General features: G+C 50.1%; 2 protein-coding genes across 5 annotated transcripts in view; both read left to right on the forward strand.

Annotated features, from left to right (window-relative positions):
* Positions 1-248: 248 nt before the first annotated feature.
* Positions 249-22,947, forward strand: CGN (cingulin). The gene is made up of 21 exons (XM_079917997.1): positions 249-351; positions 6,058-6,932; positions 7,681-7,781; positions 7,935-8,004; positions 8,106-8,195; positions 9,663-9,790; positions 10,764-10,896; positions 11,189-11,401; positions 11,840-11,988; positions 12,242-12,374; positions 14,802-15,002; positions 15,352-15,558; positions 15,931-16,188; positions 17,203-17,373; positions 17,884-18,045; positions 19,069-19,158; positions 19,627-19,710; positions 19,818-19,936; positions 20,258-20,366; positions 20,756-20,919; positions 21,236-22,947. The coding sequence occupies exons 2-21, from the start codon at positions 6,072-6,074 to the stop codon at positions 21,375-21,377; spliced, it is 3,585 nt and encodes a 1,194-aa protein (XP_079774123.1). The 5' UTR covers positions 249-351; positions 6,058-6,071; the 3' UTR covers positions 21,378-22,947.
* Positions 22,948-23,938: 991 nt separating this feature from the next.
* The window catches only part of TUFT1 (tuftelin 1), a gene marked incomplete at its 3' end in the record, with an annotated part of 43,963 nt that continues 40,280 nt past the window's right edge, over positions 23,939-27,621 (forward strand). For all 4 annotated transcript variants that reach the window (XM_079927949.1, XM_079927950.1, XM_079927951.1 and 1 more), the window contains exon 1: positions 23,939-24,139. In XM_079927949.1, coding sequence (XP_079784075.1) covers positions 24,080-24,139 — 60 coding nt within the window. In that variant the 5' untranslated portion in view covers positions 23,939-24,079. The remainder of the gene's footprint in view (positions 24,140-27,621) is intronic.

The raw sequence follows: 27,621 nt of genomic DNA on the forward strand, positions 1-27,621 counted from the left end.
AAAATGGCCTCCCGATGCCCCTTGCCGCCCCACCCCCGCCCCCGCACTCCACCGCTCGCCGGCCCACGTGACCCGACCGGCCCCTCCCGCCCACCCGGGCTAGCGACCCCGGGTCCGGGTCCCTGCGGCGGTGGCCCCGCCCCTCGCGGGAAACGGACCAACCGAGGAAGGGTAAGGCGGGGCGGGTGGTGACGGCCAATGGAGGTGGAGCTCCGGAGGGGAGTAACAGGTTGGTGGGAGGGGGAGAAAGAAGGAGGGAGCGCCGAGGGACAGAGGGGGAGGGCCCGGGAGCCGCGCGTGCAGCTCTACCCGAGCCCGAGCCCGAGCCCGGGAACGCCGAGCCCGGCTGGGGTGAGTGAACCGGACGGGCGCAAGGGCACCTGAGAGGCAGGCGAGCCCTCAGGTGTACCCCTGAGGGGCGGGAGTCCAGGCGATCAGAGATACCCAGGGCACAGGTGCTGAGTTGGCGAGAGGAGGAGGGGAGGTCAAGTTAGGGTGGGAGTAGTGATTAAGAGCTGGCTCCTACTCTAAGATGCCACACGCAGGTGCCTGGGAAGGTGCCAGGTGAGGGGCACCTGAGGCTAAGGCTATTCCCAGGGCATGGAAGCGTTTCAGGGCCCATATATCTCTGGAGGTCAGACGCCAGTCCCCGGGGCAGAGTTTCTCTTGGAGACCGGAATGGTGGGGGGAAGGAGTCAGTCTCAGTTGGGCAAAGGGAACTGCTGCCTGAGGTTCAGACCCGTAAAGGAAAGGGCGTGGAAAGGTGCTGTTTCCCTGAGGTTCTTTACCCGACTGCCAGTCTGAGCCGGTGCTGATACCTCCCTCTGGCTTTGAGGTGGAATCTTTCTCTAACCATTCATCTGTAGGGCAAGACAGGTGCAATTAATAGACACTGAGAGGTAGAGCGAGAGGGCACCCCCATCTCTTTGCTAGGTGTGAAACTAAGTCTTTCAGTTTTTGTCCTCCTTTGCTTTCTTGCCAGGGAGAATATTTCCTTCTTTCTCTTGAGAGAGTGCTCTACAAGAGAGGGATTTGAGTAAGCCTAGATCCCTAGGCCTACAAAATGTGTAGAAATACTTCTTTCTAATGAGGCCTCTTTCTGGGGGCTAATGTCAAGCCCTCCCCCCAAGCATACATACTTCTGTGGTTCTAGGTGGGGCCATTGGGTGAGGTTTGGGAGCCTAACCAATCTCCTTGATGCCTCTCAGAAATTCCCCATTATTTCCTTAAACCCTACCAGGCATCCCTGACAGCTGGACCATGATGGCTGTCAGACTAGCCATAGGCACTGGTGCAGGAAATAAGCAGGACTCCTCAGGAGACCACAGGACTAGGAGATTCAGCACCTCTGAGTCTCCAAGCTGGATGAGAGGTGCACGTCAGGGCTGAGACAAAATTTCTGAGGCAGATTCCCTTGCCTTAGGCAGGTGAGGGAATCAGAGCCAGCCTTAGCTTGGCCCCTTTGATGCCCTGCCTCAGGAGAGTTGTTGTAATTGGGAAATAATTAGCAACCGCTATGTTGTCGACAGGCTGCCTGCACATACCTCTCTACCTCTTTTTTCATCCTGGATATTCGGGAATGGGGGGCTGGCTCTAGGGGACTGCTAATCCAGAGATTTGCCTGACCCTAAGAGGATTCTGGCTTCCTAGAACCCTTCCTGCTTTCCCCAGGCTGACCTGCATGCCATCACCCATGTGGGAGGTGAGGAGGGGGTAGGGCTGCTGCTTTCTTCACGCCAGGGAAGGGGAGAACTGAGGGCCAGGGAGGTGGCCCAGGTTAAGTGTGGGATCTGGAATGCAACCTTGGGAACTTTAGAGGGAGGGGTAGAGGGAGACAAAGTCTTCTGTTACACACTGGCCTGTCTGTCAGTCACCAGGCACACGGTGTATCTGTTCCTGCCTGTTCCCTCCCCACCTTCTGCCTCTTCCTTCAGAGCCTTGGCCTTGGCATCTAAGCTGGACGGAGTCCCTGCCCATGGTTTTGCCCCTCTGCCTCCTCTGTGGTGTGGAATTTCTCTGGTCTGCTTCACAAGCTGCCAGTGGAGTCTCCCCGGCCCTCCCCTTTCCCTTGCCTCTCAAACCAGTCCAGCCAGTTTGCAGGGGCCCAGTTCCTCATTGTGTTTTTTTCCCCACTGGCCAAGCAGCTCTAGTCTGGTGCTCAGGTTTGACTTTTCCAGTGGACTGAGCCAGGAGTACACATTGGGGGGGGGGGGGGGTTCTTTTTTTTTTTTTTTTTTGCAGTACGCGGGCCTCTCACTGTTGTGGCCTCTCCCGTTGCGGAGCACAGGCTCCGGACGTGCAGGCTCAGCGGCCATGGCTCACGGGCCTAGCCGCTCCACGGCATGTGGGATCTTCCCGGATCGGGGCACGAACCCGTGTCCCCTGCATCGGCAGGCGGACTCTCAACCACTGCGCCACCAGGGAAGCCCACATGGGGGGTTCTTTCTGGATCCTTGGGCAACCTTATCTTGCTAACTCTTTATGAGAAAATAGGAGCCGAAAGAGCAAGGTCATTGAACTGTCCTTTTCTGTTTTCACCATTTGCTTTCCTTGTTTCCTCCGAGGGGAGTCTAATCTCTGTACCTCTAGTTCATCCATTTTCTGCATCTGCCAATTATATAGCATCTAGCATATTGCCAGGCCCTATGTATACCAGTTCTTCCTGGGCACACCTGGAGCCACCCCACCCCCACTTCCTGCCAGGAGTCCAGAGCCCCTGTCACTCCTAGTTGGAAACCAGCTGCTTATGGTTGGGCCAGAGGTGATGGAATTGGGGCAGGGCAGGCTAATGAGTAACTCAGGGAGAAGTGGCTGCCTGATACAAGTGCTGTGTTCTCCCTCTCCTTACAGGCAGGAATGACAGAGGCAGAAAGATGAAGCTGAATTAACTTGTGGCCTAGTTTCTTCCCAGAGTACAGTTGGTGGGAAAAGCAGGGTCAGGCATCTGGTGAGAGGAGAGGCTCTGGGCTCCCTGTTGCCTGGCACTAGATCACTATTTACCTGCCTCTGGGGCTTACGAAAGGCCTTGGAGCTGCCTTGCTCACCGGGCCCCGCCCCGCTGTCCTCTGTAACTGAAGGCGGATAGGTTTCGGGTTTTCCATGTTGAATCATTTAGAGCCCTGCTTTCTGACCCACCCCAAAGATCCCTTTAGCCCTCCTGGCCCTTGACCCACATGTCCTGGGACTGAAGGGGGTTGAGGTTAGGGAGTCACTGGGACCTCAGGGTACACTTGGTGCCGCCTCTGAGCAGCTTGGTGCTCTTGGGCAGGCAAGGGCTATGCACTCTCTGGGACTAGGCTGGGAACTTCTTGACCTGGATCTGGAAGATCAGTAGATGTACTGTCAGGGTAGAGCTGCATCATGAATAAATCATGTGACTTCTAGGCACATCTGGTTCCAAAATTATGCCTGAATAGGACAGGGAGTCCAGGCCAGGAAGAGGTCCTGTTACTAGGACAAACAAGAAATGGCTGTGCACGATCCTTGGGAAATCTCCCCACTGCTGTGTTGAGTCTGCCTTGGTTTGGGATACAACTTCTTTTTGTTTGTTTTTTTGCGGTACGCGGGCCTCTCGCTGCTGTGGCCTCTCCCATTGCGGAGCACAGGCTCCGGACGCTCAGGCTCGGCGGCCATGGCTCACGGGCCCAGCCGCTCTGAGGCATGTGGGATCCTCCCGGACCAGGGCACGAACCCGTGTCCCCTGCATCGGCAGGCGGACTCTCAACCACTGCGCCACCAGGGAAGCCCTGGGATACAACTTTTAATAGATATATATTGACATCTACCATCTGCCAGGCCCTGGGGACACAGGAGTCAGCTGAGAACAATGTCTTTTTTCCCTCCAGGAGCTTATAACCTAGTGGAGGAGACAGATAGGAAACAAATCATCATTCTGATAAATATATAACTAAACTGAGGCACACTCACTGAAGGCCAACTATGGAGTGTATAACGTGAATCTGATCTAGTTTGTGGGAAGGAATGGTCAAGGAAGGCTTCTCTAGGAAGTGGCATCCTTCTGTAAACCAGGGGAAGCCAGGAAGGTCCTGTTGGAAGGAGCAGCATATGTGCAGGATAACATTTGTTGTCAGCTTTGTGACAGGCTTATGCTGCTAGGTGCATTCATGTTTAATATCTTGACATTTCCCCTCTTTTTATTGAAGTAGAACCTAAGTAAATAAAGTGCAAAAATCTTAAGTGTATAACATGATACATTTTTACAGTTGTGTATACCCACATAGTTGTTATTATCTAATTCTCACAGGTAATTACCTCATGAGGTATTATTATACCCATTTTACAGATGAGGAAACAGGCTGGGAAAAGTTGTGATTTGCCCAAGGTTATATACATCAAGTGAAGGTCAGAAGCTGGGATTCCAAGCCAGATCCTGACTATAGTCCAGTGCCTTTTCTATTGGATGAGTGGCTTGGAGAACTTACGCCTTTGCCTTGTAGCTTCTTTTCTGGTCCCATTTCTTACTTGAATTCCAACATAGGGCTCTGCCAACTAAAAATATTGCTTTCTGGGGTATCTGAGTCAGTGGTTGGTTAAAGTCCTCCCCGATGTCTGCATAGTGGAAGGATCGGGTCCTTGGGTTCATGGGTGGGCCTTAAGGACCTCTTGAGATTCTGTGGTAAAAGTTTGGGTGGGCTGTCTCCTGGGGGAAGGGTGCATTGCTTTCATCATTTTCTCAGACACCAGAAAAGGTGAAGAACCATTGCTGATAAGGTGTTCCTCCCGCCCTGTATCTTCCCCTGTAGGGGAGGGGTTGGGAATGCTACTAGGAATGCTCTTCTTCCAATTCCTTTCTCACCTGGAGCTCCGCCCCTCCCTTCCCCACCCCTCCTGGGTTCCTGAGCTTCCTGGCACTTCTACAATCCCTGAAAGGGGCCTTGCCAAGTTTCCTTGGCCCAGAGCTCCACTGGGAGGTTGAGTTGGGTATGTTTGTGTCTCTGGCACATCAGAGGCTCCTCCTCCAGTTTGGTGCTAGGCCCTGGTGGAGGTTAGCAGAAGGGGTGGGGAAGCTGGATTTTTATTTGCTTAGAGGAGAACCTCTCCCTGCAAGTTCCTGGAGCCAGAGCAATAAGCAATACCTGGAACACATTCCATTTGCTGACTCTGAGCTTAGGCAATGTAGACCCAGGGAGCTGGCCTGTAGGTGGTCTTGGCTCTGGCTCTCAGATGGGACAAGTCTGCCTGTCCTGGGGCCTGATACTCTTTTTTTTTTTTGGCTGCACCATGAAGCTTGTGGGATCTCAGTTCCCTGACCAGGGATGGAACCCAGGCCTCAGCAGTGAGAGCACCAAGTTCCAACCACTGGACCGCCGGGGAACTAATTCCTGGACTGGTACCCTTAAATGTTACTTAAATCTTTTCTTGAATAGGTAGTACATGGTTCCAGATTCAAAAGGGACAAAAAGATATATAATAGAAAGCCAGTCATTCTCCCATCCCTGTCCCCAGCCCTCAGTTCCCCCAACGCTGATGCATCACTGCTATTGGTTTCTTTGAGTATCCTCCCAGAAACGGGATGACATATCTTGGGGTCTTCTGTATTTGAAATGAGCTCTGGGATTGGAGGCCCCTATTCTCCATTGGGTTGGAGGTGTCTGCAGGTGGGGCTTGGGTTCTGCCTTCCCTGGGGGTAGGAGAAGCACATGGTAGTGTTATAGGTGTACGTGTGAAGATCAAGAAAAATCTTTAAACTCTTGACAAAACCAAGCTGCCCAGGACTGTATTAGAGGAAATGGATTCTTCTGGGTCAGTGGGTCTCAGAATGTGGAATCTGGACCAGCAGCATCACATCACCTGGGAACTTGTTAGAACTGTAAATCCTCAGTTTGGGGCTACCTGCTGAATCTGATACTCTGGGGGCAGGGTCCAGCAGTCTGTTTTAACTCGTCCTTCAGGTGACTCTGCTGCTCAGGTAAAGTATGAGAACCACTATTTTGTGTAGAAGGGATTGGCAGGGCAATCACCCTCACAAAAGCTGGGCAAGTGGAGGTTTCTGGGTTTCTACTTGTAGTCTCTCAGCTTAAACTCTTCATCTTCTAGGACCCCTCCTACCCATGGAGCAGGTGTCCACCATGGCCGAGCCCCGGGGCCCTGTAGACCATGGAGTCCAGATTCGCTTCATCACAGAGCCAGTGTGTGATGCAGAGATGGGCACCCTACGTCGTGGTGGACGACGCCCAGCTAAGGATGCAAGAGCCAATACCTATGGGGTTGCCGTGCGTGTGCAGGGCATCGCTGGGCAACCCTTTGTGGTGCTCAACAGTGGGGAGAAAGGTGGCGACTCCTTTGGAGTCCAGATCAAGGGGGCCAACAACCGAGGGGCCCCAGGAGCTCTGAGCTCCGACTCGGAACTTCCCGAGAGCCCCTACTCTCAGGCCAAGGAGTTTCCTGCCCGCTCGCAGGGAAGCACATCTGATGAGGAGCCCGGGGCCCACTGGAATGGAAGGCTACTGCGCTCCCAGTCCCAGGCCTCACTGGCAGGCCCTGCCCCTATGGGTCCAAGCAACAGGAGCACCAGCCTGCTGGAGCTAGCCCACCAAGGAGCTTACCTGGACAGCACCATTGACACTGCCCCCCTGTCTTCGGTGGACTCCCTCATCAACAAGTTTGACAGTCACCATGGGGGCCAGGCCCGGGGCCGGACTGGCCGCCGCACGCGGATGCTGCCCCCTGAACAGCGCAAGCGGAGCCAGAGCCTGGACAGCCGGCTCCCACGGGACACCGTTGAGGAACGGGAGCGCTGGTCCCCCAACCGCTGGACCCCTAGCACAAAGCATGACCAGCACACGGGCAGCATGAAACAGTCAGCCCAGAGCTGTCTTGGTGGCTTTAGCCGTTCCCGTCAGACCCAGGACTGGGTCCTTCAGAGTTTTGAGGAGCCACGGGGGAGAGCACAGGACCCTCCCATGCTACAGGTCAGACCTCACCCCTCTGTGGCTTCCAAGCCCTGGCCCCTTCTCATCAGCCCTGACCTACTTGGGTCTCCATGTTGGTTCAAATGACCTATGGCAGAAAGTCTACTTTTTGTCCTCCCCTTTATCCATCTACTTAATAGATGGTATTCACATGTACAAGACACTTCCATGGGCAAAATGCTGAAGGAAGTGGAAGTAACTGTGAAATCACCATTCACAAGCATGGAGAGTTACTTGTCATTGCCCGACCATTAACTGTGCCTCAGTCACCAGCGTTTGCTAGGTCTGCAGCAAATGTGAGGCAGGCTTGGAAGATATGAGTGGCTCCCTGGTGCTCTTGCCAAAACTCCCCGCTTTGTCTCCCACTCAGGAATGCGAGCGCGTGGGGGAGTGACTTTACTCTGAGACAAAGTTAAGCCCATTCTAAAAGTAAATCATTCACAAATTCTAGTACATTAACTGCCATTAGTGACAAATAACCTGTGACACAGCTCACAACTGGTCGAGATCTGTGTGTCGAGCAGAATCTGGTTTGCAGCGATAGTGAGAGGTGTACCCTGCTTGGACCCCTTCCTGGCCTGTTGCTCCGGCCTCAGAGGTGTTGCCTCTTTACCCCACTTCAGGCTTGTTCGTCGTGCTTGAAGGGCCTCGTCTCCCAACTGCCACGTCTCTTCCATCTGAACCCCACACACGCTTCTGGCGTAACCTTTGTAGTCTTCCTATTGCTCTGGGTTTACTTTTTTTATAGTTCAAATCAACTCCAGACCTTCTCCGAGACCAGCAGGAGGCAGTCCCACCAGGCAGTGTGGACCACGTGAAGGCCACCATCTACGGCATCCTGAGAGACGGGTGAGTGGGGACCCTCCCAATAGCAGAGTCACACACCTCCCTTCTTTTCCTTCTAGCTTTGTTCCCCATCTTCCTTGCTCTTAGCCTTTCCTTCCCTCATCTCTGCTACCCCTTTCCTCCCCTAACCTTTGCATCTGTCCTTTTATCCTCCAGAAGCTCAGAAAGTGAAACCTCTGTGAGGAGGAAGGTCAGTTTGTTGCTGGAGCAGATGCAGCCTCTGGTGGTGAGTGGCCTTCTCACGGTGGGGCAGGGGGCAGGGTTAGGGCCTTGTGGGCCTTGGGATCTGGATGTGGACTCGCTTCCTTCCCCCCGTGTCTCTGGCAGATGGTTTCTTCTGGTTCCACTAAGGCAGGGCAGGGTGAACTCACCCAAAAAGTGGAGGAGCTACAGAAAAAGCTGGATGAAGAAGTGAAGGTGAGGAGAGATTAGAGGTGCAGGAGGGATGAAGGGCCACAGGGGGAAAGAACCTTGGCCTGAGCTGGCCCTTCCAAACAATGGAATGAGCACTTGTGTGTCCTGTGAGACAAGAGTATGTGCTAGTCCCAGGAAGGACTTCTGGGGTTCTCTGGAGCTTAGAGAGGAGGAGCACATTCATCAGGGGTCTAACTACTTCTAATTCCATTTCCTTTGGAATTTCCTGTCCTAGCTCTGCCACTCACTGTGGCTGTATAAATCTTGAGTAAATTATTTACCTCAGTTCTTGGCATCATCATAGTAATGATGGCAGTAATAGTAGCTGTCATTTATTGAGTTTAATTTTTGTGGTAGGTACTATCCCGAGTAATATGTAATAATTACAATGACCCTGTAAAATAGGCATCCTTGACCCTTGTATGATGAGAAAGTTGAAGATCAGAAAGGTTAATTGCTCAAGGTGGTAAGTTGTAGAGGAGGAGTGTTAAAATTCAGGTGAGTCTTATGCTCAAGCCTACGTACTCCTCTTTTTTTATACTGCTTCCACCTGTCACAGTATTGCCTTGTATATAGGTGGTGCTCAGTAAGTGTTAGATTGTAACTCCCCTTGTTTCCTGAAAAGCGGTGTCATGTACTGGTTGAGCGGTGGGCTGTGGAGTCAAACTGAATTCAAATCCTGGTACTCTTACTTGTTGGCTATGTAACTGACCTTGGGCAAATTCTTTAAATGTTCTAAGCCTTTGTTTCCTTAACTGTAATGTGAGGATAATAATTGTGCTGTGTTAGTTATCTCTTGCTGTGTAACAAATTACCTCAAAACAAACATCCCCCAGTATCTGAGTGCCCAGGATCTGGGAGCCACTTAACTGGGTAGTTGTGGCTCAGGGTCTGTGATGAGCTTCCAGTCAAGGTATTGGCTGGGGCTGTAGTCATTAGAAGACTTGACAGGTGTTGGAGGATTTACTTCTAAAACGGCTTACTCAGTGGTTGTTAGTTGGAGGTCTCAGTTCCTTGCTATGTGGACCTCTTCATAGTGCTGCTTGAGTGTCCTCACAGTATGGTAGCTACTGTCCCCCGGAGGGAGTGATCCAAGAGAGAAGGTAAGGAGGAGGCCGCAATGCCTTTTTCTGACCTAGTCTCAGAAGCTACACATCACTTCCCCCTTTTTCTATTTGTTAGAAGAGACAGCCTATACTCAAAGGGAGCCTATATTAAGTCCAGCCTATACTCAAGGAGAGAGGCTTCACCTTTTGAAAGAAATGTCAAATAATTTGTGGACATATTTTAAACCATTACAAGTACCGAGGCTTGTTATGAGGATTAAATGCAGATAATATACATAAGGTCCCTAGTACAGTGCCTGTCATATAGTGAGTGTCAATAGATGTTAGGTATTCCCATTATTCCTGGTCCTTCTGAGAGGCTTTCCCTACTCTCCACCTGTTTCACTCTCTTTTCCCTTTCCAGAAACGGCAGAAGCTAGAGCCATTCCGGGTTGGGCTGGAGCGGCAGCTAGAGGAGAAGGCAGAAGAGTGCAGCCGACTGCAGGAGCTGCTGGAGAGGAGGAGTGGGGAAGCCCAGCAGAGCACCAAGGAGTGAGTGCAGCTGATGGTGCTTGCAGGGCTGCATGAGGGCCTCAGCCAGAGTTAGAGGCTCCCCCAGGGCTGGGGGAGACAGGGAAATCTCCAGAAGCTGAAAGCGTCCAACAGAGAAGGTTAAAGATAGGACCTTTCTCTTTACCTTCTCTATCAGTAATGCTGACAGCACATGAGTTAGGCTCCCTAGATTTGCCTCTGTGCATCAGGTTCTTAATCTGTAAAATGGGATTTTTTTTTTTAAATGTGATGGAACTGAACATTTCTTTTTTTATTTTTCAATTTATTTTTATTTTTTGGCTGTGTTGGGTCTTCATTTCTCTGCAAGGGCTTTCTCTAGTTGCGGCGAGCGGGGGCCACTCTTCATCGCGGTGCGCGGGCCTCTCACTGTCGCGGCCTCTCGTTGCGGAGCACAGGCTCCAGACGCGCAGGCCCAGTAGTTGTGGCTCACGGGTCCAGTTGTTCCGCAGCATGTGGGATCTTCGCAGACCAGGGCTCGAACCCGTGTCCCCTGCATTGGCAGGCGGATTCTCAACCACTGTGCCAATTCACAGGGAAGCCCTGTAAAATGGGATTAACGATGGTACCTACCTCACAGGATTGTTGTGAGGATTTAATCATTCATGTAGCAGAAGTTTTTGCAATGAGTACCGTGTAGTAGGCACTGATCTAGATTCCTGGGGTTCATCAGTGAACCATAAAGATGAAGCATAGCTTCTAGGAAGGGGGCACAGACAGTAAACAATTAACATATTGTATAAGTAAACGTATTACATATGAGAAGGTGGTAAGTAGAATAGGTTAAAGCAGATCAGGAGGGCTGGGTTGCAATATTAAACAAAGTAGTCAGGGGAAGCCTTGTTAGGATTTGAACAAAGACTTGAAGGAGGTTTATAGGAACTAATATAAGTAAAGTGTTTAGAAAACGGCCTTACACGTAGTGCTCAATACTGTTGTCTATAATTAATATTAGGCTCCAGAACATGAAGCTCCTCCTGGACCAGGGTGAAATGGTACGGCATGGGCTGGAGACACAGGTGATGGAGCTGCAGGACAAGCTGAAACAGGCCCAGGGTCCTGAGCCTGCTAAAGAGGTGCTAATGAAGGTAGGGAGCAGGATTGGGGTACCTTAGCCTCTGCTTCCTTTCAGCTAGAGCATCCTCAAGTCTGCTCATCTGCAGTTTCCCTAAAGTATGGGGAGTAGGTAGCTGATTACAGGTATCCCTTAGGGTGCTTTCACGCTGACTCAATGACGGCGTGGCACTAGAGCCCAGAATGGTAGATTTCCTTTATCCTAACAGGGCATCTTAGAGGGCAGAGAGCACCTGGTACCATGCCTAACAGATAGGAGGTGCTCAATAAATATTTTTGATTGACTTCCACCTTCACTTTGCCCAGGACCTGGTAGAGACCCGGGAGCTTCTGGAAGAGGTCTTAGAGGGGAAGCAGCGGGTAGAGGAGCAGCTGAGGCTGCGGGAGCGGGAGCTGACAGCACTGAAGGGCGCCCTGAAGGAGGAGGTGGCCTCCCGTGACCAGGAGGTAGAGCATGTGCGGCAGCAGTACCAGCGGGACGCAGAGCAGCTTCGCCGGAGCATGCAGGATGCAACCCAGGCACGTGACAAGAGCAGGGCTGGGAAAAGAGAGCACCCCCAGGGAAGGGGGCTGCCTCGAGGTCTTGGTATTTGGGGAATTTTTCATGGTCATAACCGGAACTCCCCCTAAAAGACACATGTGAGATGTAATGAAAACCTTGCTCAGGAAACCTACAAGGGCAGAGGGAAGGAGTGCAGGCCAGAAGTCCTGTGAGGATGTGTGACCAAAGTCCCATGGGGAAATAACTGGGGGAGGCTTCCTGTAGATGACAGAGGGGCAGACTGTGTCTTGGGAAGAGAGCCTTCTGCTAGCATTGCACCAGGTACCCTGGGTGTCAGGGTGTGCAGTGGGCATGGTGCCTCTGGACCTGAGCCTCCCTTTCTACACACTCACACTTTGGTTTGGAGTGAGCTCTTCCCTCCGAGCCTCCTGGCCCCTGACTCTCCCCTTCCCTAGGATTACGCAGCATTGGAGGCTGAGAGGCAGAAGATGTTAGTCCTGGTGCGGGAGCTGCAGAGGGAGCTGGAGGAGACCTCGGAGGAGACAGGGCATTGGCAGAGCATGTTTCAGAAGAACAAGGAGGAACTTAGAGCCACCAAGCAAGAGTAAGGACATTGCCCCCCAGGATGCTTATACATGATTCTTATATTCCCCCTCTTTTCTGCCAGTGCTGTGCTCCTTCCTTTCCCATTTCTCAAACTGCCCTTCTCCATCCCCACCTTCCACCCTCCTGAGGGTGGGTGCCCAGTGTCCTGCCTCCAGGGAGGTGGTTGTCATTGTCATTGTCCTGCTCACCTCTCCCAGGCAGGCGGCCTCACCCTGTTCCCTTTCCCTTTCGTTTCACCTTTCTGGGCTCAGACTCCTGCAGCTGCGGATGGAGAAGGAGGAGATGGAAGAGGAACTTGGGGAGAAGATAGAGGTCTTGCAGAGGGAATTAGGGCAGGCCCGGGCTGATGCTGGAGATACTCGCCAGGTGGAGGAGCTCAAGAAGGTACTTGGGAGTTGGGGGGCAATAGGGCAGGTTGGGGTGATGGGCATCTGCCTCACCTATCCACGAAGGCCTCCACACTTGTGTGGCTGTCTCCCGTGTGCTTGGTTTTCAGGCTTCATCCTGCCTGTTCAGCCTTATCTCTTCCCAGCACACACTCTAGCAGGACTGGTCTCCTCACTCAGTATAGAAGTTTCTAATGGAACGGGCTCTCGGCGGCCAGGTTGGGTTATAGCCAGAGGCTGCTGGCTGCCTCCCAAGAGACCTCATGGGTAGCAGCATTGAGGTGGATTTGTGAAACTCCAGGGTCATTTTTGCAAGCTTGGAAACCTAATTTGGTCAGGATAGCAAAAGTTGCTCTGTCTCTCAGAGGGGACTCATTAACTACACTTATGAAACAAACATTTACAGTTAGAATGCCAGTTTATTAACTTACAATGAGTAGTGTTGTCACATGGACTGGAACACTTGCAGTGGCATGGCCAGCTGACCTATATGGGAAGCCAAATTGTAATTTGAAGGCTGCTTAGAGAGTATAGAATCTAGACACAGGTAGCTAAATGTTTTATCATGTATGGATATTTTATGAATAATAAGGTCATAAAATTGAAGTGAACACAAATAATTTCTTCATATTCCTGGTATCAGTTTATGAAGGACAAGAAAGCAATGAATTATTTCAGATGATTTGAAAATTAGAAAATATTTTCATTAATTATAGGGAACTGGCATTTGTGGCCTCCTGAGAATCCTTCTGGGTTTATATTCTTTCATTTGCTATGCTGTATATGTAGTAGGTGCTCAGTTAACAAGTATTAATTAATCAATTCTTGTTTATCATGCTTTTACTATAAAACTACCTAATTGTAATCAAGGTAATCATATTTTTAAATGAGTAAAGAAATATAGCTCTGAATGATGATTTTCCAGATAAATAAAAGCCTGAGCTTATGCAAAATATTTGGTGGAGAAAAAGATAATAAATGTTAACCAAACATACTTTGGTGGTTGTGAAATCAAAAGTACTCCTAATTTTTACTATACTGTTTTTAAGTTAACAAATATCAAGGATAGTCTGAGGTCTGTTAAATATATTGGCTGATATAGTGAACTTGGACATTCCTCTGGACAATCTCAGTTGACTTATTATGCTGGGTAAAGCTAAAAAGCAAAAAAGTAATAACTAGTGTTTCATTTATATATTAAGCTAATTTTATTAAGTATTTAATAAATCAATAAGATATATATTAGGAAAATAGACTAACCCAGTCCACTGTAGACCATACACTGTGCTATTTTTCTTTTTTTTCTTTATTTAAAAAATTTTGAAAATTTATTTATTTTTGGCCGCATCGTACCTCATGTGGGATCCTACTTCCCCGACCAGGGATCGAACCCTCACCCACTGTGGTGGAAGCATGGAGTCTCAACTGCTGGACCGCCAGGGAAGTCCCCTCTTTTTCTTTGTAATTAGTATGTTAGTGTCTTACACTGAAGACTCACGATATACATATAACCTTTCAGCCTAATTATACTTTCTGAATTTCAGAAGTAGCTAATAGATAAAGAATTAGAATGAGAAATCATATTTTGATTTTTTAAAAAAGAAATCAGAGCAGCACCAATATTTATTGTGTCACATATTTTGGTTTTCAGCATTTAAAAAAAATAGCCAATCCTGTTTTATGCATACCCTCATCTGTTCTCACTCCATGTAATTTTTTTTAATGGAGATTTAGTTCACATACCATAGAATTCACCCTTTTAAAGTATACAATTTAGTGGGGTTTTGTATACTCACAGAGTTGTACAACCAACACCACCACCACTATCTACTTATAGAACATTTTCATCACCCCAAAAAAGAACCCCGCATCCATTAGCGGTCACCCTCCCCACTCCTGGCAGCCACTAATCTACTTTCTCTCTCTATGGATTTGCCTATTCTGGACATTTCATATAATGGGACTCCTATAATATGGGGCCTTTCATGTCTGGCTTCTTTCACCTAGCATAATGTTTTTCAAGGTTTATCCATGTTGTAGCAAGTATCAGTGCTTCATTACTTTTTATGGCTGAATAATATTCCACTACATGGATATACCACATTTTTTATCTGTTCATCAATTGATGGACATTTGGGTCCTTTCTGTATTTAGCTGTAATGAATAATGTTGCTATGGGCATTCACTTACAAGTTTTTTGTGAACATATGTTTATACAGTTCTCTTGGGTATATGCCTAGGAGTGGAATTGCTGGGTCATATGGTAACTTTATGGTTAACTTTCTGAGACATTGCCAAATTGTTTTCCAAAGTGGGCATACCATTTCACATTCTCACCAGCAGTGTACGAGAGTTTCAGTTTCTCCACTTTCTGTTATCCCAGGCTGGCTCTCTCTGCCCTGTCACCATTTCCCTTCCCTTCTAGGAGCTGCGCCAGACACAGGAGGAACTTAAGGAGCTGCAGGCAGAGAAGCAGAGCCAGGAGGTGACTAGGCGACACCGGGAGCGGGAGTTGGAGAAGCAGCTGAGGGTAGAGGCTGAACGAGGCCGGGGGCTGGAACTGCAGAACCTCCAGCTACAAAAGACCCTCCAGCAACTGAGACAAGACTGTGAAGAGGCTTCCAAGGCAAGGGGAGTGGGCACAGGGCTTAGGAGGTGGAGGCTGAGGGGTCTGGAGGGCTGAGGAGCCAGAGGGCGTGGAAAATTACCTATCATGGGTATGTATAGACCAAATACCTTGGTCCTAGGTGTGTGGTTAAAAGTAGCCAGGATGTGGCGGGGGGGAGGTTGGGCTGTACCTGGTGACACCCATTGCATCTCTGTAGGGGTGGGATTCTCAGGGAAGCCTCTGGCTGGTGGCACTACCCCTTTTCACACCTGGGTTCGTGTGAGCTCTCTTTGGGGTGGCTTTCCTGGGAGTCACCAATGACCTTGAGCCCTGGGGTCTGAGCCACCTCTCCCTGAACCGGCCTCAGGCTCAGATGGCAGCAGAGGCAGAAGTGGCAGTGCTGGGGCAGCGTCGGACAGCAGTGGAGACGACGCTTCGGGAGACCCAGGAGGAAAATGATGACTTCCGAAGGCGCATCCTGGGTCTGGAGCAGCAGCTGAAGGAGGCACGAGGCTTGGCGGAGGGTGGGGAAGTGGCGGAGGCTCGGCTTCGGGACAAGGTGCAGCGGTTAGAGGTCAGTGCTTTTGCTGACATTGTTGGCTTCCTCCTGGCCCTCTCTCCTCTCATCCCTGGCTAAATACTCAGCCATCACTTTGATTTTGCCTGTAGCGTGCTTCTGTTTGCCTCCCTAGTCCTCTGTCAACCTCGGGTTTATTCCTGGAGTGTGCTTTAGTGTGAACGTCTCAGCCTTTGCACTGGTATTTTTGTCCATTTCCCACTCTTCGCATGTTCTCTGATCTTTGCTGGTTCCTCTGAGCCTGTTTTCATTGCCCACCTTTTTCATAAACATCTCTTCCTCCTCCCTCCCACCTACTCACCTCCAAATGGCTTGAGCCCAAGCTTTGCATCCCCTCAGTCCAGCGTCCCTCACCTTCCCCACTCCCAGGCAGAGAAACAGCGGCTAGAGGAGGCCCTGAACACAGCTCAGGAAGAGGAGGGGAGCCTGACAGCAGCCAAGCGGGCACTGGAGGCACGGCTGGAAGAGGCCCAGCGGGGGTTGGCCCGCCTGGGACAGGAGCAGCAGGCTCTGAACCGGGCCCTGGAGGAGGAGGGGAAGCAGCGGGAGGCGCTCCGGCGCAGCAAGACTGAGCTGGAGGAGCAGAAGCGCTTGCTGGACAGGACTGTGGACCGGCTGAACAAGGAGGTGGGGCACGGTGGCCTGGGCTCAGGAAGAGGCTCAGCTCATACAGAAGCTTGCCTGGGGGGCGGGGGGAACAGGGGAGGGAATGGGGTCACGACGTGTGGTGTTTGCTTTCCTCAAGTTCATTGTTGGGGAGGCCAAGTCTACATCTGCAGTGTGGCATCCTTCCTACTTCACCTCAGTGTTCTTGACCTCCCCCTACCTCCCATTCCTTTATGATCTTGATCCTTGGAGAATGTCTCCTGGAGTTCCTCTTAGAAGTCTGTAAGACCTAAACATAAGAATCTTCGTTGGTAGAGTTTTATATTTAGGGGAAGGAAAAAGGCCTATAATCCCTCCTTAGATGTCTATAAGACCTAAAAACAGGAATTTTCATTGGTAGAATTTTATATTTGGGGGAGGGAAGGAGAAAGGAAGAAAAGGAGATAAATTGCTTTTTTTCAGGTAAGGTTCTCCTCCTAATCGCTTATTTATAAAACCGGAGCAAACACCTAAAATATTTCATCAGTTCTAATATGTACATTTTATCGTCTCTGAAATTGATTTGTGTCTTATAATTGACGGTATGTTATAGTTCAATTGGCAAATTTTTCTTTTTCTTTGTAATAATCATTGGTATCTTGGGTTTGCTGAAATATGGTCATTTAAGGTTTACTTTGTATCAGGCACTATTGTAAGTACTTTACGTAATTAATTAACATAATTCTCACAACAACCTTGTGATATAGGTGTACTGTTATTATCCCATTTTACAGATGGGGAACTGAGACCCAGAGAGGGTAAATAACTTGCCTGTGGTCACACAGCTAATAAGTGGTAGAGCCAGGATTTGAACCCAGGAAATCTATATATTACTCCCAGCCGTACTAGGGACCTAGGTCCAGGAAAGAGCAAGAGAGGGCTACTTCGGCAGGAAGGAGGCTCTGGGAGAGTCTTGGGAGTCTGGGCCCAGAGAAGAGAGAGAGGCATCCGTTAAAGAGATGCAGTGCTGAACAATCTCTTTTCTCTGTGTCTCAGCTGGAGCAGATTGGGAATGACTCTAAGCAAGCCCTGCAGCAGCTCCAGGCCCAGCTGGAGGATTACAAGGAAAAGGCCCGGCGGGAGGTGGCGGATGCCCAGCGCCAGGCCAAGGAGTGGGCCAGTGAGGCTGAGAAGACCGCTGGAGGGCTAAGCCGACTTCAGGATGAGGTAGGAGCCTAAATGGCAGTAGTCCCAACGTCCTTGGTTTGAAGGTCATTACCTCTTAACCTGTGACCAAGGGATCCTGGGACCTGGGTTTAGGTCTAATCACTTCGGTGGGGGAGGGTGGGGGGAGTTGTCCACTGTAGGCAGAGACAGTAGAGGATGCACTGTCTGCACAGCAGTGATTTTCAAACTCTGCTGCACACTAGGGTCACCTGGGGAGATTTTTAAGATCTCAACACCCAAGATGCCTCCTGTTACACTTAAATCACAAACCCTGGGGCTTGGATCCAGGATCAGTAGTCTAGAAACTCCTCACGTGACTTAAACTTGCGTAGAGAATTTTAAGACGATAGAGAATATGGGCTAAAAGTCAAGTCTTTTTATCATCACCGTGCTCTGGCAATTCTAAAGAATGTCAGAGTTGAAGAATTTTCCCCCACGGGGTGGACTGCTTCCACCCTTCAACCCCCATCTTACCTTATCTGAGCTGCTGCATTTTTCTCTTCTGACCAGACTCAGAGGCTGCGGCAGGGCCTGCAGGCATCCCAGGCTGAGCGGGACTCTGCCCGGCTGGACAAAGAGCTGCTGGTCCAGCGACTGCAGGGGCTGGAGCAAGAGGCAGAGAACAAAAAACGCTCCCAGGATGACAGGAGCCGTCAGCTCAAGGGCCTTGAGGTGAGGACAGTGAGGGGGTGACGGGTGGTGGGTGGGATGCGGAAGGTGAGGGTGTCCGGATCCTGGCACAGGTGGGACTAATGTGGGGAAAAGAGCCAGGACACTCCAGCCTCTGGGATAGGAAACTGGCAGCCGACAGCTGATGGGTTTTGTTTGACTGCAGTGTTGTAAACAACTTTGAATTAATTGCCACTGTTTAGAAATTTATAGATGTCACATAAAATTTTGGATTTCTGGCTTTTCTCATACATTTGGAAAATATAATAACACTGGGCTTTGAGTCTTGAATTGTCCACATGGCAACAGTTGGCTGGAGCTGAGCAGTGGCTTCTCCCCTTTAGAGTCAACAGTGGTCTTCAGTTTGCTATATTTGGCAATAACAACAACAACAGTAATAAGAGCAGCAGCAGCAGCAAGCAAACACTTACATATTGTGCTGTGTGCCAGGTACTTAAGAATTATTTAATCCTGAGAGTAACCTTATGGCATGAGTAGGCTTGTTTTCCCCATTTTATAGATGAGGACAACTGAGACACAGAGAGGCCAAGCAACTTGTCCGTGGCCCCTTTGCTAGGAAGCAGTCGATCTGATTTTTAAATCCAGGCAGTCTTGTCTTAGCCTCTACATGGTACTGCCTGACTTGAATTTGCTTCCCCAATCTGTACCCTGATGCTTCAGTTTCTGACTCTCTTTATCTCAGCCTTGGCCTGGGCACTTGGGTTTCTCTCTATTTTCCCATTTGGGAAATAGGGCTGCACCAGTGAGAAATAGATTCTGGGGTTTGTCATCCTGCCAAGGCGCCAAGGTCAGAGCGGGCCCACCCTTTTCCCTTGATGCCTCACTTGGGCAGCAGAGGGCGCTAGCTCCGTGGTGGCTCTGGGCAGGGGCAGGGACCAATAGGTTCTGGGATGTGGGAGAGAGAAGAACCTGTGGAGGCTGGTGTCTGAGAGGCTCCTGGGCAGAGTTTGGCGTTCTGGTGTCCAGCATTTGGGGCAGAATTAACCTGTTGGCCCTCTGCCACAGGAAAAAGTCTCACGGCTGGAGGTGGAGTTAGATGAGGAGAGGAGCACTGTGGAGCTGCTGACGGAACGGATGAATCGTGGTCGGGACCAGGTAACCCCTTCCTTATGCCTTATCCGTGTCTACCCCGATGACAGAACCTCTTGGCCCTTTCAGAAACAACCCTACCTTCCCATCTTTCATATATGGAGTTCTGGCTGCAGAATCGGTGCGTGGCCGGCTCTACTGCAGGGTCTCATCTGCTTTCGGGAGGGGTTGGCGGGTTTCCTCAGGTGGAAAGAAGCCGGGAGTTTGAATGGAGGAAGGAATCCTGGTGGCCTGGGCTGTGGATCTGAGTCTGGGCTGCTTGCATTCAGAAGGGACGTTAGTCCCTGGTGAGACTGAGGAGGCCCTGTTTAAATTCTGGGGCCCCTCCCATCTGAGTAGGCTGTGATTTCTTAGTTGCCTGGGAATTTGGGGGATTCAGAGAGCACCCTCCAGCTACTCTGCTCCACTTGGTTCAACTTGCTGGTTCATCATCAGTCCTCCCTAAGTCTGGTTCCTCTGGCCCATCCCCACTAGGTGGACCAGCTGAGGACAGAGCTCATGCAGGAGAGGGCTGCTCGGCAGGACCTGGAGTGTGACAAAATCTCCTTGGAGAGACAGGTGAGGTGGGGGGGGGTCTTGGGGATAGGCCTCAGGAGGTGGGTAAAATGACCATGGAAGCAATCGCAGGTTGAGTGCTAACCAAGGAGGCTTCCTGTCCCTCTCAGAACAAGGACTTGAAGAGCCGGCTGGCCAGCTCAGAAGGCTTCCAGAAGCCCAGCGCCAGCCTCTCTCAGCTTGAGTCCCAGAATCGGGAGTTGCAGGAGCGGCTGCAGGCTGAAGAGAGGTGACATGAGCCCATCCTCTCTCTCTCCCTCTGGGCTTTTCTCCTCTGGTGTCCCTACATCTTCTGCTTCAGACATGGCCAACCTGGCTTGATCTTTTGGGAGACCTCTTCTCTTGATGGGGAGAAGAGAGAGTTGCAGAAATTCTGAAATGTGAATGACCTCTATCTACCTGGTTCTTTGCATCTGCCCTGGATCCTCCTCAGTCTAATGGTTGGGCTCGTGGCTGAGCCCTTGGAGTTCTTGGAGGCAGTATGGGGCCAAGTAGGAGTTTCTTTAGAAATGACAACAGCCATAGACATCCCCCTACCCCACCCTCTTAGGGAGAAGACAGTTCTGCAGTCCACCAACCGAAAACTGGAGCGGAGAGTTAAAGAGCTGTCCATCCAGATTGATGATGAACGACAGCATGTGAATGACCAGAAAGACCAGGTAAGGATGGCAGCTAGGGCCAGGCAACCATATGGCAAGTATATACTATGCATTTGCTTGAAGGCCAAGAGAGGTCCCATCTCATAGGTTTTCTAAACTTAGACTTTCCTTCTATAAGGTCAGAGAGACTAGAGTGAAAGGACTAGATTAGAGCAGTCATAGTAAGCATGGGTATCGAGTACTTATGATGTGCTAGGCTCTCTTTCTAAGTGATGTATTAACTTATTTAATCCCCAGGACAAACCTAAGAGGTTAGGGTACTGGCCCATGGTCTCAACATTTTCCTAGGGGCAACTGTATATACCTTGTCAAGATTGCTGCAGGGGAGGATCCCAGGCCACGGTAGCAGCAGCTCCTTTTCTAATGTGGGGACTTGGTATCCTGCCTAGCTAAGCCTGAGGGTGAAGGCTTTGAAGCGGCAGGTGGATGAAGCCGAAGAGGAAATTGAGCGACTGGATGGCCTGAGGAAGAAGGCCCAGCGTGAGCTGGAGGAACAGCATGAGGTCAATGAACAGCTCCAGGCCCGGATCAAAGTCCTGGAGAAGGACTCCTGGTACGGGCTCCTCTTCTGACCCCTGTTCCATCGGGATAGCAGAGCAATAAGGGAATGGGCTCTCCTGAACTGGATGGGGAGGAGGATCTCTAAGAAGGGACTTCGCAGGCACTCATTCCTGGGTGAAAGCCAGTGTGACTGTCTTTTAGTATCTCAGCCCCCATCCTGTACCCCATCTCCCCATATCTCTAATTAGTGGGGGAATCTTGTGAATAGCTTTAGGCCTTAGGAGAACTGGGAGTTTCCTTAGCATGAAAAGGGAGGCTGTTTAAATCTTTCTGTCTCCTTCCCTGACCAGTATTTCTCTTTGACTCAGGCGCAAAGCTTCCCGCTCAGCTGCTGAGTCAACTCTCCAACATGAAGGGCTGAGCTCAGATGAGGAATTTGACAGCGTCTACGATCCTTCCTCCATCGCCTCACTGCTTACGGAGAGCAACCTGCAGACTAGCTCCTGTTAGCTCATGGTCCACAAGGGCCCATGAACCACACTTGAGGCCTATCCTGGCCAGTCCTGCTCTGCTCTGCCCAGCCTCAGATTCCTCATCCCTGTGGGGGACCCAGTTATTCAGACCTAAGACAGGGAGGGGTGTGAGTGAAGGTGATAAAAAAGGCATCAGCGCTAAGCCGGTAGACAGACTTTCCCTTTCCTCTGGAGGAGTGGGCATTTTAAGCCAACAGAGCCCCCTCCTTAAGTGCCGACCCCCTCTTCTGCTCCCTCACAGCAGTAGGTTGGTGAGCATATAGGCTGAGAGGGATTGAGCAGGATAGGAAGGGATAGAAATTGCCATGTATATAAAGCTTTATTTCTTTAGCCCTTAACCCCAGGCTCAGGGAAATACCCTATGTGATTCTGCCCCCTTGACTCCTGCAACTCATTTCCTTCCCATTCTGGAGCACTGTAAGGGGAACATTATGGGTAATGGACATGCTGGCGTGGCTCTACCCACTTCTCAGAGGCTCTTCTTTGCACAGTCATGGGGCCCATGTGGTAGTCCCCACCTGTCTCCATTCCTGTATTTTTTGTCTTCCCCAGGCCAGGATCCAAGGGACCCTTTCTCTTCCTCTTCCCATCTTTACCGTTTCTATGTTCCTTCTTTCTTCTCAGTGCCTTAGCTGGGGTGAGGAGATAAGGATGCTCTTCTTGCCTTTTATTACCTGCACATTCATACCTCTCCAAGGACCACCCTTTCTCCACCCGGGGCCTTCTGCCTTCCCTGCTGCCCCAATGACTGGTCGAGAGACCTACCGGCTTCCCTGCCTATGAGGCCCTGTGAGAGGGACTTTGGGAGGGCCATGATAAGGTGGTGGGGCTGCTTCTGCTCAGGGTTTCCATCCTTCCTCCTCTCCCTCCGTGACTATGGATGTGCTTATAAGATGGTTGCACCTGGGAACCCTGACCACTGTCTACGCAAGTTTGAAAAGCAAAGGTTTTGGTCTCCGGGGCCTTAACTTGTGGTTTCTCTGATCAGATGTGCCCAAACTCAGTAGGGAACCGAGGGACCCTCATTATCTCAGGAGCTTGGACCTGATACAGAGGGGCTAGAGGCTGACTCTTGGTAGAAGTGGGAAGAGGCAATGGTGGACTTATTCCTCCTTTGGGATTTGGGGAGAGCCACGTTCTGGTGGGAGGAGGTAAGGGAGATGATTCACCTCTCTTATTTTCTAAGCAGACTCTGTAAGAAGCCTAGAGGAGGGAGAAGCCTGTTCTCACCAATGACTTGTAATTTCATGATTAAAAAAAATTTCCTTTATTCTGCAAATCATATATTCTCTCCCAATCCAATCCAGCATTGAATTTATTTTAAATTAAATATTAAAATTATATATCTATACTGAAATCCTTGACTTGTCTTCTCATTCTTTTTCCTGACTTATTTGGAGGTCTAAATTTTATGAAGAAACCATTTTACTGTACAGCTTAGAGGCTGAAGCTGGGGTTTTCTTCACCTCACTTTTAGAGGCCTTTTACAACAGATCAGATGGAACTTAGGGAACCGAGAAGTGTTTATAGCAGCTCCATTCTTTCCTGAGGAAACTTTTGGGAATAGCAAGGCCAGTAAATGCCTTCTCTGAGGGTTAAAGGAGACAGACCAGAAATGGGTTTTATTCCTTTGGGGCATAGGGATAGCCCAAGCATGCACCTCCCAGGCGCAAAGATACCCATCCATTCTTACCAGGCATGGGACCCAGTCCCTCCATGAGAGGTGGGGAAGTTTCTGTCATCCCTGCCCTTGTGTTGCCTTGAAGAGAGCTAGCTGTTCACCAGAGCCTATTGCCAGATTTAGGGGTTCTGCCCACTCAAGAGTGGGTCAGACCTCTTCTTGTCTGGTGTCCATGTGGACCACAGCCCAGTGGAGAAGCCACCTGCTGAGAGCAGTTGGGCTGGAAGAGGCTCCAAGGTCCTGCTTGGCCATCCTCTATTCTAGGCCCTTAAGATGCTAACCTGGGCTTAGAGAGCAAATGCCACTGGAGAAGTTGAGGTTCATCCCTTCTCGAGAATGCAAATTCCTTTTAAGGCAATGTGTCCCACCTCTCCCATCCATATTAGGGCAGCTTTGGTATAATAGCTTCTGCAAAACAAGCCCCACCCAGAGCCAAGCTAGCTTTGCCTTTGGCCTGGGCTTCCTGCCAGGGAAGGGCACCTGCCAGACTGGCTTAGGCCAGTCTGAGTGAGCTGGTCTTGGGAGCCTGTACAGTGGAGGAAATGTTTGCTCAGCTCCACAAAGCCTACAGGCTGGCCTATGTATAAGGAGAGGAGAATGTATGGAAGCTTTTTTCGAACTCCTCATCCTCTAGGGGCAGGCAGGGTGATTCTGTCTTACCAATACTGATCTTGGAGTTGAAAGGAGAGGGCAAGACTAATGTTTAAGGTACAACCATACATAACGCTAGGCAAAACTTCAGTTAAGCAGAAAAGCAGCTCCTAAGCCCCACCTTTAGGTAAATCTGAGAGAGCGCAGATGGGCGTGCCCTGAAACGTCTAGGCCACGCCCACTGCATCCCTTTGCTCGCTTGTTGGCGAACGGCGTCCTAGGGGCGTGTCCTATCGTGCCTCCGCCCGTGACGTGCCTATACAAGGAAAGGTTCGGCGCGCGCTAGTCTGGGAGAAGTCGGACCGCAGGGCCCAGGGTTGGGGTCCCAGCTGCGACCCCAGCAGAAGATGAACGGGACGCATAGCTGGTGTACACTGGTGGATGTGCACCCGGAGGGGCAAACCGCGGTAAGAAAAAGCGTCCGCACCGCCTCCCCTCGCGCGGTATTCTCGGTTTCTAATTCCGCCCTTCCAGTGCCCAGCGAGGAGTTCGCTGACATCACCTGGTGCAGCGCTCGGTGCGGTCAGCTCCTCGCGGCGCTTCTCTTTTTCTGCCGCTTCTCGGCGGGAGGTGGAATCCTGGGGAGTTGCGGGATGAAGACTGTTTTGAGGCTCAAGGACAAGGGGCGTCCCTGCCCTTTGGGAGGACACTGCGGCTCCTGCCCGAACTGAGCGCGGATCTCCAGGTGCGCGTTGCTCGGGCGTCCTGTGCGCTGCTAGATTGCGTCGTAGGAGAATGAGCTCCAGGGACGGGATCCCTGTGCTCTTTTGAACTTTGGTTCCCAACGAGGGGGATTAGGCTTTTCTGTGGGTCCTGGTGACCTCAGGGGCCCTTCAAAGAACTTCATGGGGCTTTGGGTGAGCAGTAGCAAGACAAAGGGTAGAGAGTGAAATCCTAGGGCTTGGACTGGAGGGTGGGGGCGGTAGAACTCCAGGTACGTTGAGATTGGCCAGGGACTTTTACTTTTCGCTAGGTGGGGATAGGGCTGTCTGCTTGGGGGTCACCTCTCTGCTGAAAGAGGATTTCTCCTCTTTCCCCCCATGGAGGGTCTCCTGCTCCCCTCCCCCCGTCGGCCAACCGATAGCTTCCTGAGACGTGTTGTTGGTTTTGCTTCCGTCTCCAGCCTTCAAGCCCGGGGCAAGTGGATGGAGGGGATGCCAGAACCTGGGCTGAGAAGGGGAGGGAAGTGACTTACGCGAGAGCTTCTGGACGGAGTGAGAGTGGGGGAAAGAGGAGTGCTCACCCGTCTGCTCCAGTGCTAACCGATCTGCCCAGCTCCCCTCACTGCCTTGGCTCCCAGTACCTGGTCTCCTCCCCACCCCAGCAGACTGTATGATTCTTCCTCTCCAGAGGCAGAGGAGGGTAACTTGTGGCTGAGTGTTTCTAGGTCTGCTGGGGAACTTAACCCAGAATGGGTGTGTATTATTTCATCAATTTCTAAGCTATTGTGGGGGGGAGTGAAATGAGAGACAAGGTGATGGGGCGTTTGTATGCCTCCCTTTCCCCCACTCCACTCCGATTCTGATTCCCTTCCCCTCTTCCTCTCAGCATGCCCTTGAGATAGAGCTAACCCATGTGCACCTGAATTATGGCTCTTCAAAGAATATTTGTTGACTAGTTTCTCATTTCAAGTTTAGGGTATACATGATCACTTAATTCTGTTCACAGTCCCCTCTCTGTTTCTGCCCAGGCTGTGCGAGTTTCCACCACATTACAATTCAGGTCTTGCTACTGCCCAACCCCAGTACCTCCATGCCTCATCTTCAGTAGATAGAAAAAATCCATCCTCTATCGTGTCAGCCCCAAGTCCTACTCCATGAGCTTGCTCACTGTTTTGGGATGGTTGAGGCAGGGAACGGGGTATGAGGAAAATAAAGGAGAGGGGTGTTTGCACTTCTTTTTGCTTGCTGTAGAAAAGAGATCCAGAAAAGTCTTAAGTCTAAGGCATTGGTAGTGTTGAGAATGAATTGACACTCTCTTCCATCCCTTGATGTTTTGCTGCTTGTCTGGCGGGGGGAAAATAGTGGATTGAAAAATAGCAAGGAATTCAGACAATCTCCAGCCATAGATTAGTTTGAAGCTTATCAGAGACCTCTAGAATGAAGGGGAGACAGAAATTCCCTTTTATTCTTTCTTTCTAGGCTGGGCTTGAGAGTTATTTGACTTCAAAGGTGGGAATGACATAACTATTGCTGAGATCTGGTGTTAAGAGACATTCCTGAGCTCTTAAGGAAGGGGAGGAGATTGTAAACAATCGATCAGTCAGGAGACAAGCTTTTTCCTGGATTCCTCTCCTCTGAGCCATCCTGCAGATAGAATTTATGGCTCTGGACAGTCTCCAGGAACCTCTTGTATATTCACACCATTGAAGGAGTGCTCAGTGCATGTGTAAAGTGAGTGAGTGAATAAATAAACGAACAGATGTTTCTTCTGGTGTCTGCAGCGTAGACAGTTTAACTGTCTGGTGTGTCCTAGTGAATGTCAGGACCCTTGGACTGTGTTGGTATTTCTCCACCAGCCAGGCCATATGCCTCAGTGCACTGCACATGGACATGGAAATATGGCTAATGCATTCTCTGGGTTGCTTTTATTGTTGGAGGTAAATGTGGCAGGTACAGGGAGCCAGTGTTTTTTTTTTCAAACTGCTGATCATAATCGCATAATCACTGAGATCAACTTAGTGGGTCAGAACCAGCGTTAAAAAAGAAATAGATGTGCTCAGAGCAGGAAGCCGGAAGAAATGGTTCCTCTGTTTACAACACACCCAACAGGAATCATTGTAACAAGGGGCTCAAAACTTGTGGCCTTCCTATAAATAAATACCCTACAGGTGTCCCCCTGTACCTCTACTGGGCAGGACCAGTGGGAAGGGCTCAATATTAGACGAAAAGTTGCAGTATTAGAAGAGTTTGCCTTTTTTAAAAATTTTATTTAATTTTTTATTTTTGGCTGCGTTGGGTCCTCGTTGCTGCGCGTGGGCTTTCCTTTTAGTTATGATGAGCGGGGGCTACTCTTCATTGCCACGCACAGGCCCCTCATTGTGGTGGCCTCTCTCATCTTGGACCACAGGCTCTAGGTGCGTGGGCTATAGAGCGCAGGCTCAGCAGTTGTGGCGCACGGGCCCAGCTGCTCCGCAGCATGGGGGATCCTCCCGGACCAGGGCTCGAACCCGTGTCCCCTGCATTGGCAGGCAGATTCCCAACCACTGCGCCACCAGGGAAGCCCCGAGTTTGCCTTTTAGATCCTGTCTAGTCCATGCATGGGTGGGCCATGAGTGGTCTTATAGGCATAAAGGCTTTGAACTCTCTTTTCAAAAAGGAAGAAAGAGATTCCAGCTATATGCCATTCTGGAAAAGGTAAAACTATGGCGACAGTAATGAGATCAATGGATGCCAGGAGTCTGGGGGGAGAGGGGAGATGAATATACAGAATTTTTTAGGGCAGTGAAAATGCTTTGTATGATATTATAACGATGGATATATGTCATTATACCTTTGTCCAAACCCATAGAACGTGCAGCACCATTCACTTCGTTAGAGTGAACCCTAAGGTGATCTGTGGATGTTGGGTAATTACAATGTATCAATGTATGTTCATCTTTGGTTAAAAAGTACCATTCTGGTGAATGATATTGATAATGGCTATGCATGTGTGTGGGGAGGTATATGAGAAATTTCTGTACCTTTCTGCTAATTTTGTTGTAAACCTAAAACTGCTCTAAAAACAATAAAGTCTTAAAAAAAAGAAATAAAATTAACACTCTCAGAGTGTTAGGGTAGACATTTTGGCAAAACTTTTGTTTCAGTTATGTCTGTGTATACATATTATATATATGTGTGTGTGTGTGTTTATTTGATTGTGATGTAAAATGTATTTTTTAGGTCAAAAA

This window comes from Stenella coeruleoalba (genome assembly GCF_951394435.1).
Source record: "Stenella coeruleoalba genome assembly, chromosome: 1".
NCBI classification, from domain to species: domain Eukaryota; kingdom Metazoa; phylum Chordata; class Mammalia; order Artiodactyla; family Delphinidae; genus Stenella; species Stenella coeruleoalba.

Bases quoted from the DNA above. Each gene is read 5' to 3' on its own strand.
- CGN (XM_079917997.1), top strand. From the start codon at position 6,072: ATGGAGCAGGTGTCCACCATGGCCGAGCCCCGGGGCCCTGTAGACCAT. The intron at 12,375-14,801 runs GTACTTGGGAGT...CTTCCCTTCTAG, and splicing joins AGGTGGAGGAGCTCAAGAAG to GAGCTGCGCCAGACACAGGA. The intron at 20,367-20,755 runs GTAAGGATGGCA...TATCCTGCCTAG, and splicing joins TGAATGACCAGAAAGACCAG to CTAAGCCTGAGGGTGAAGGC.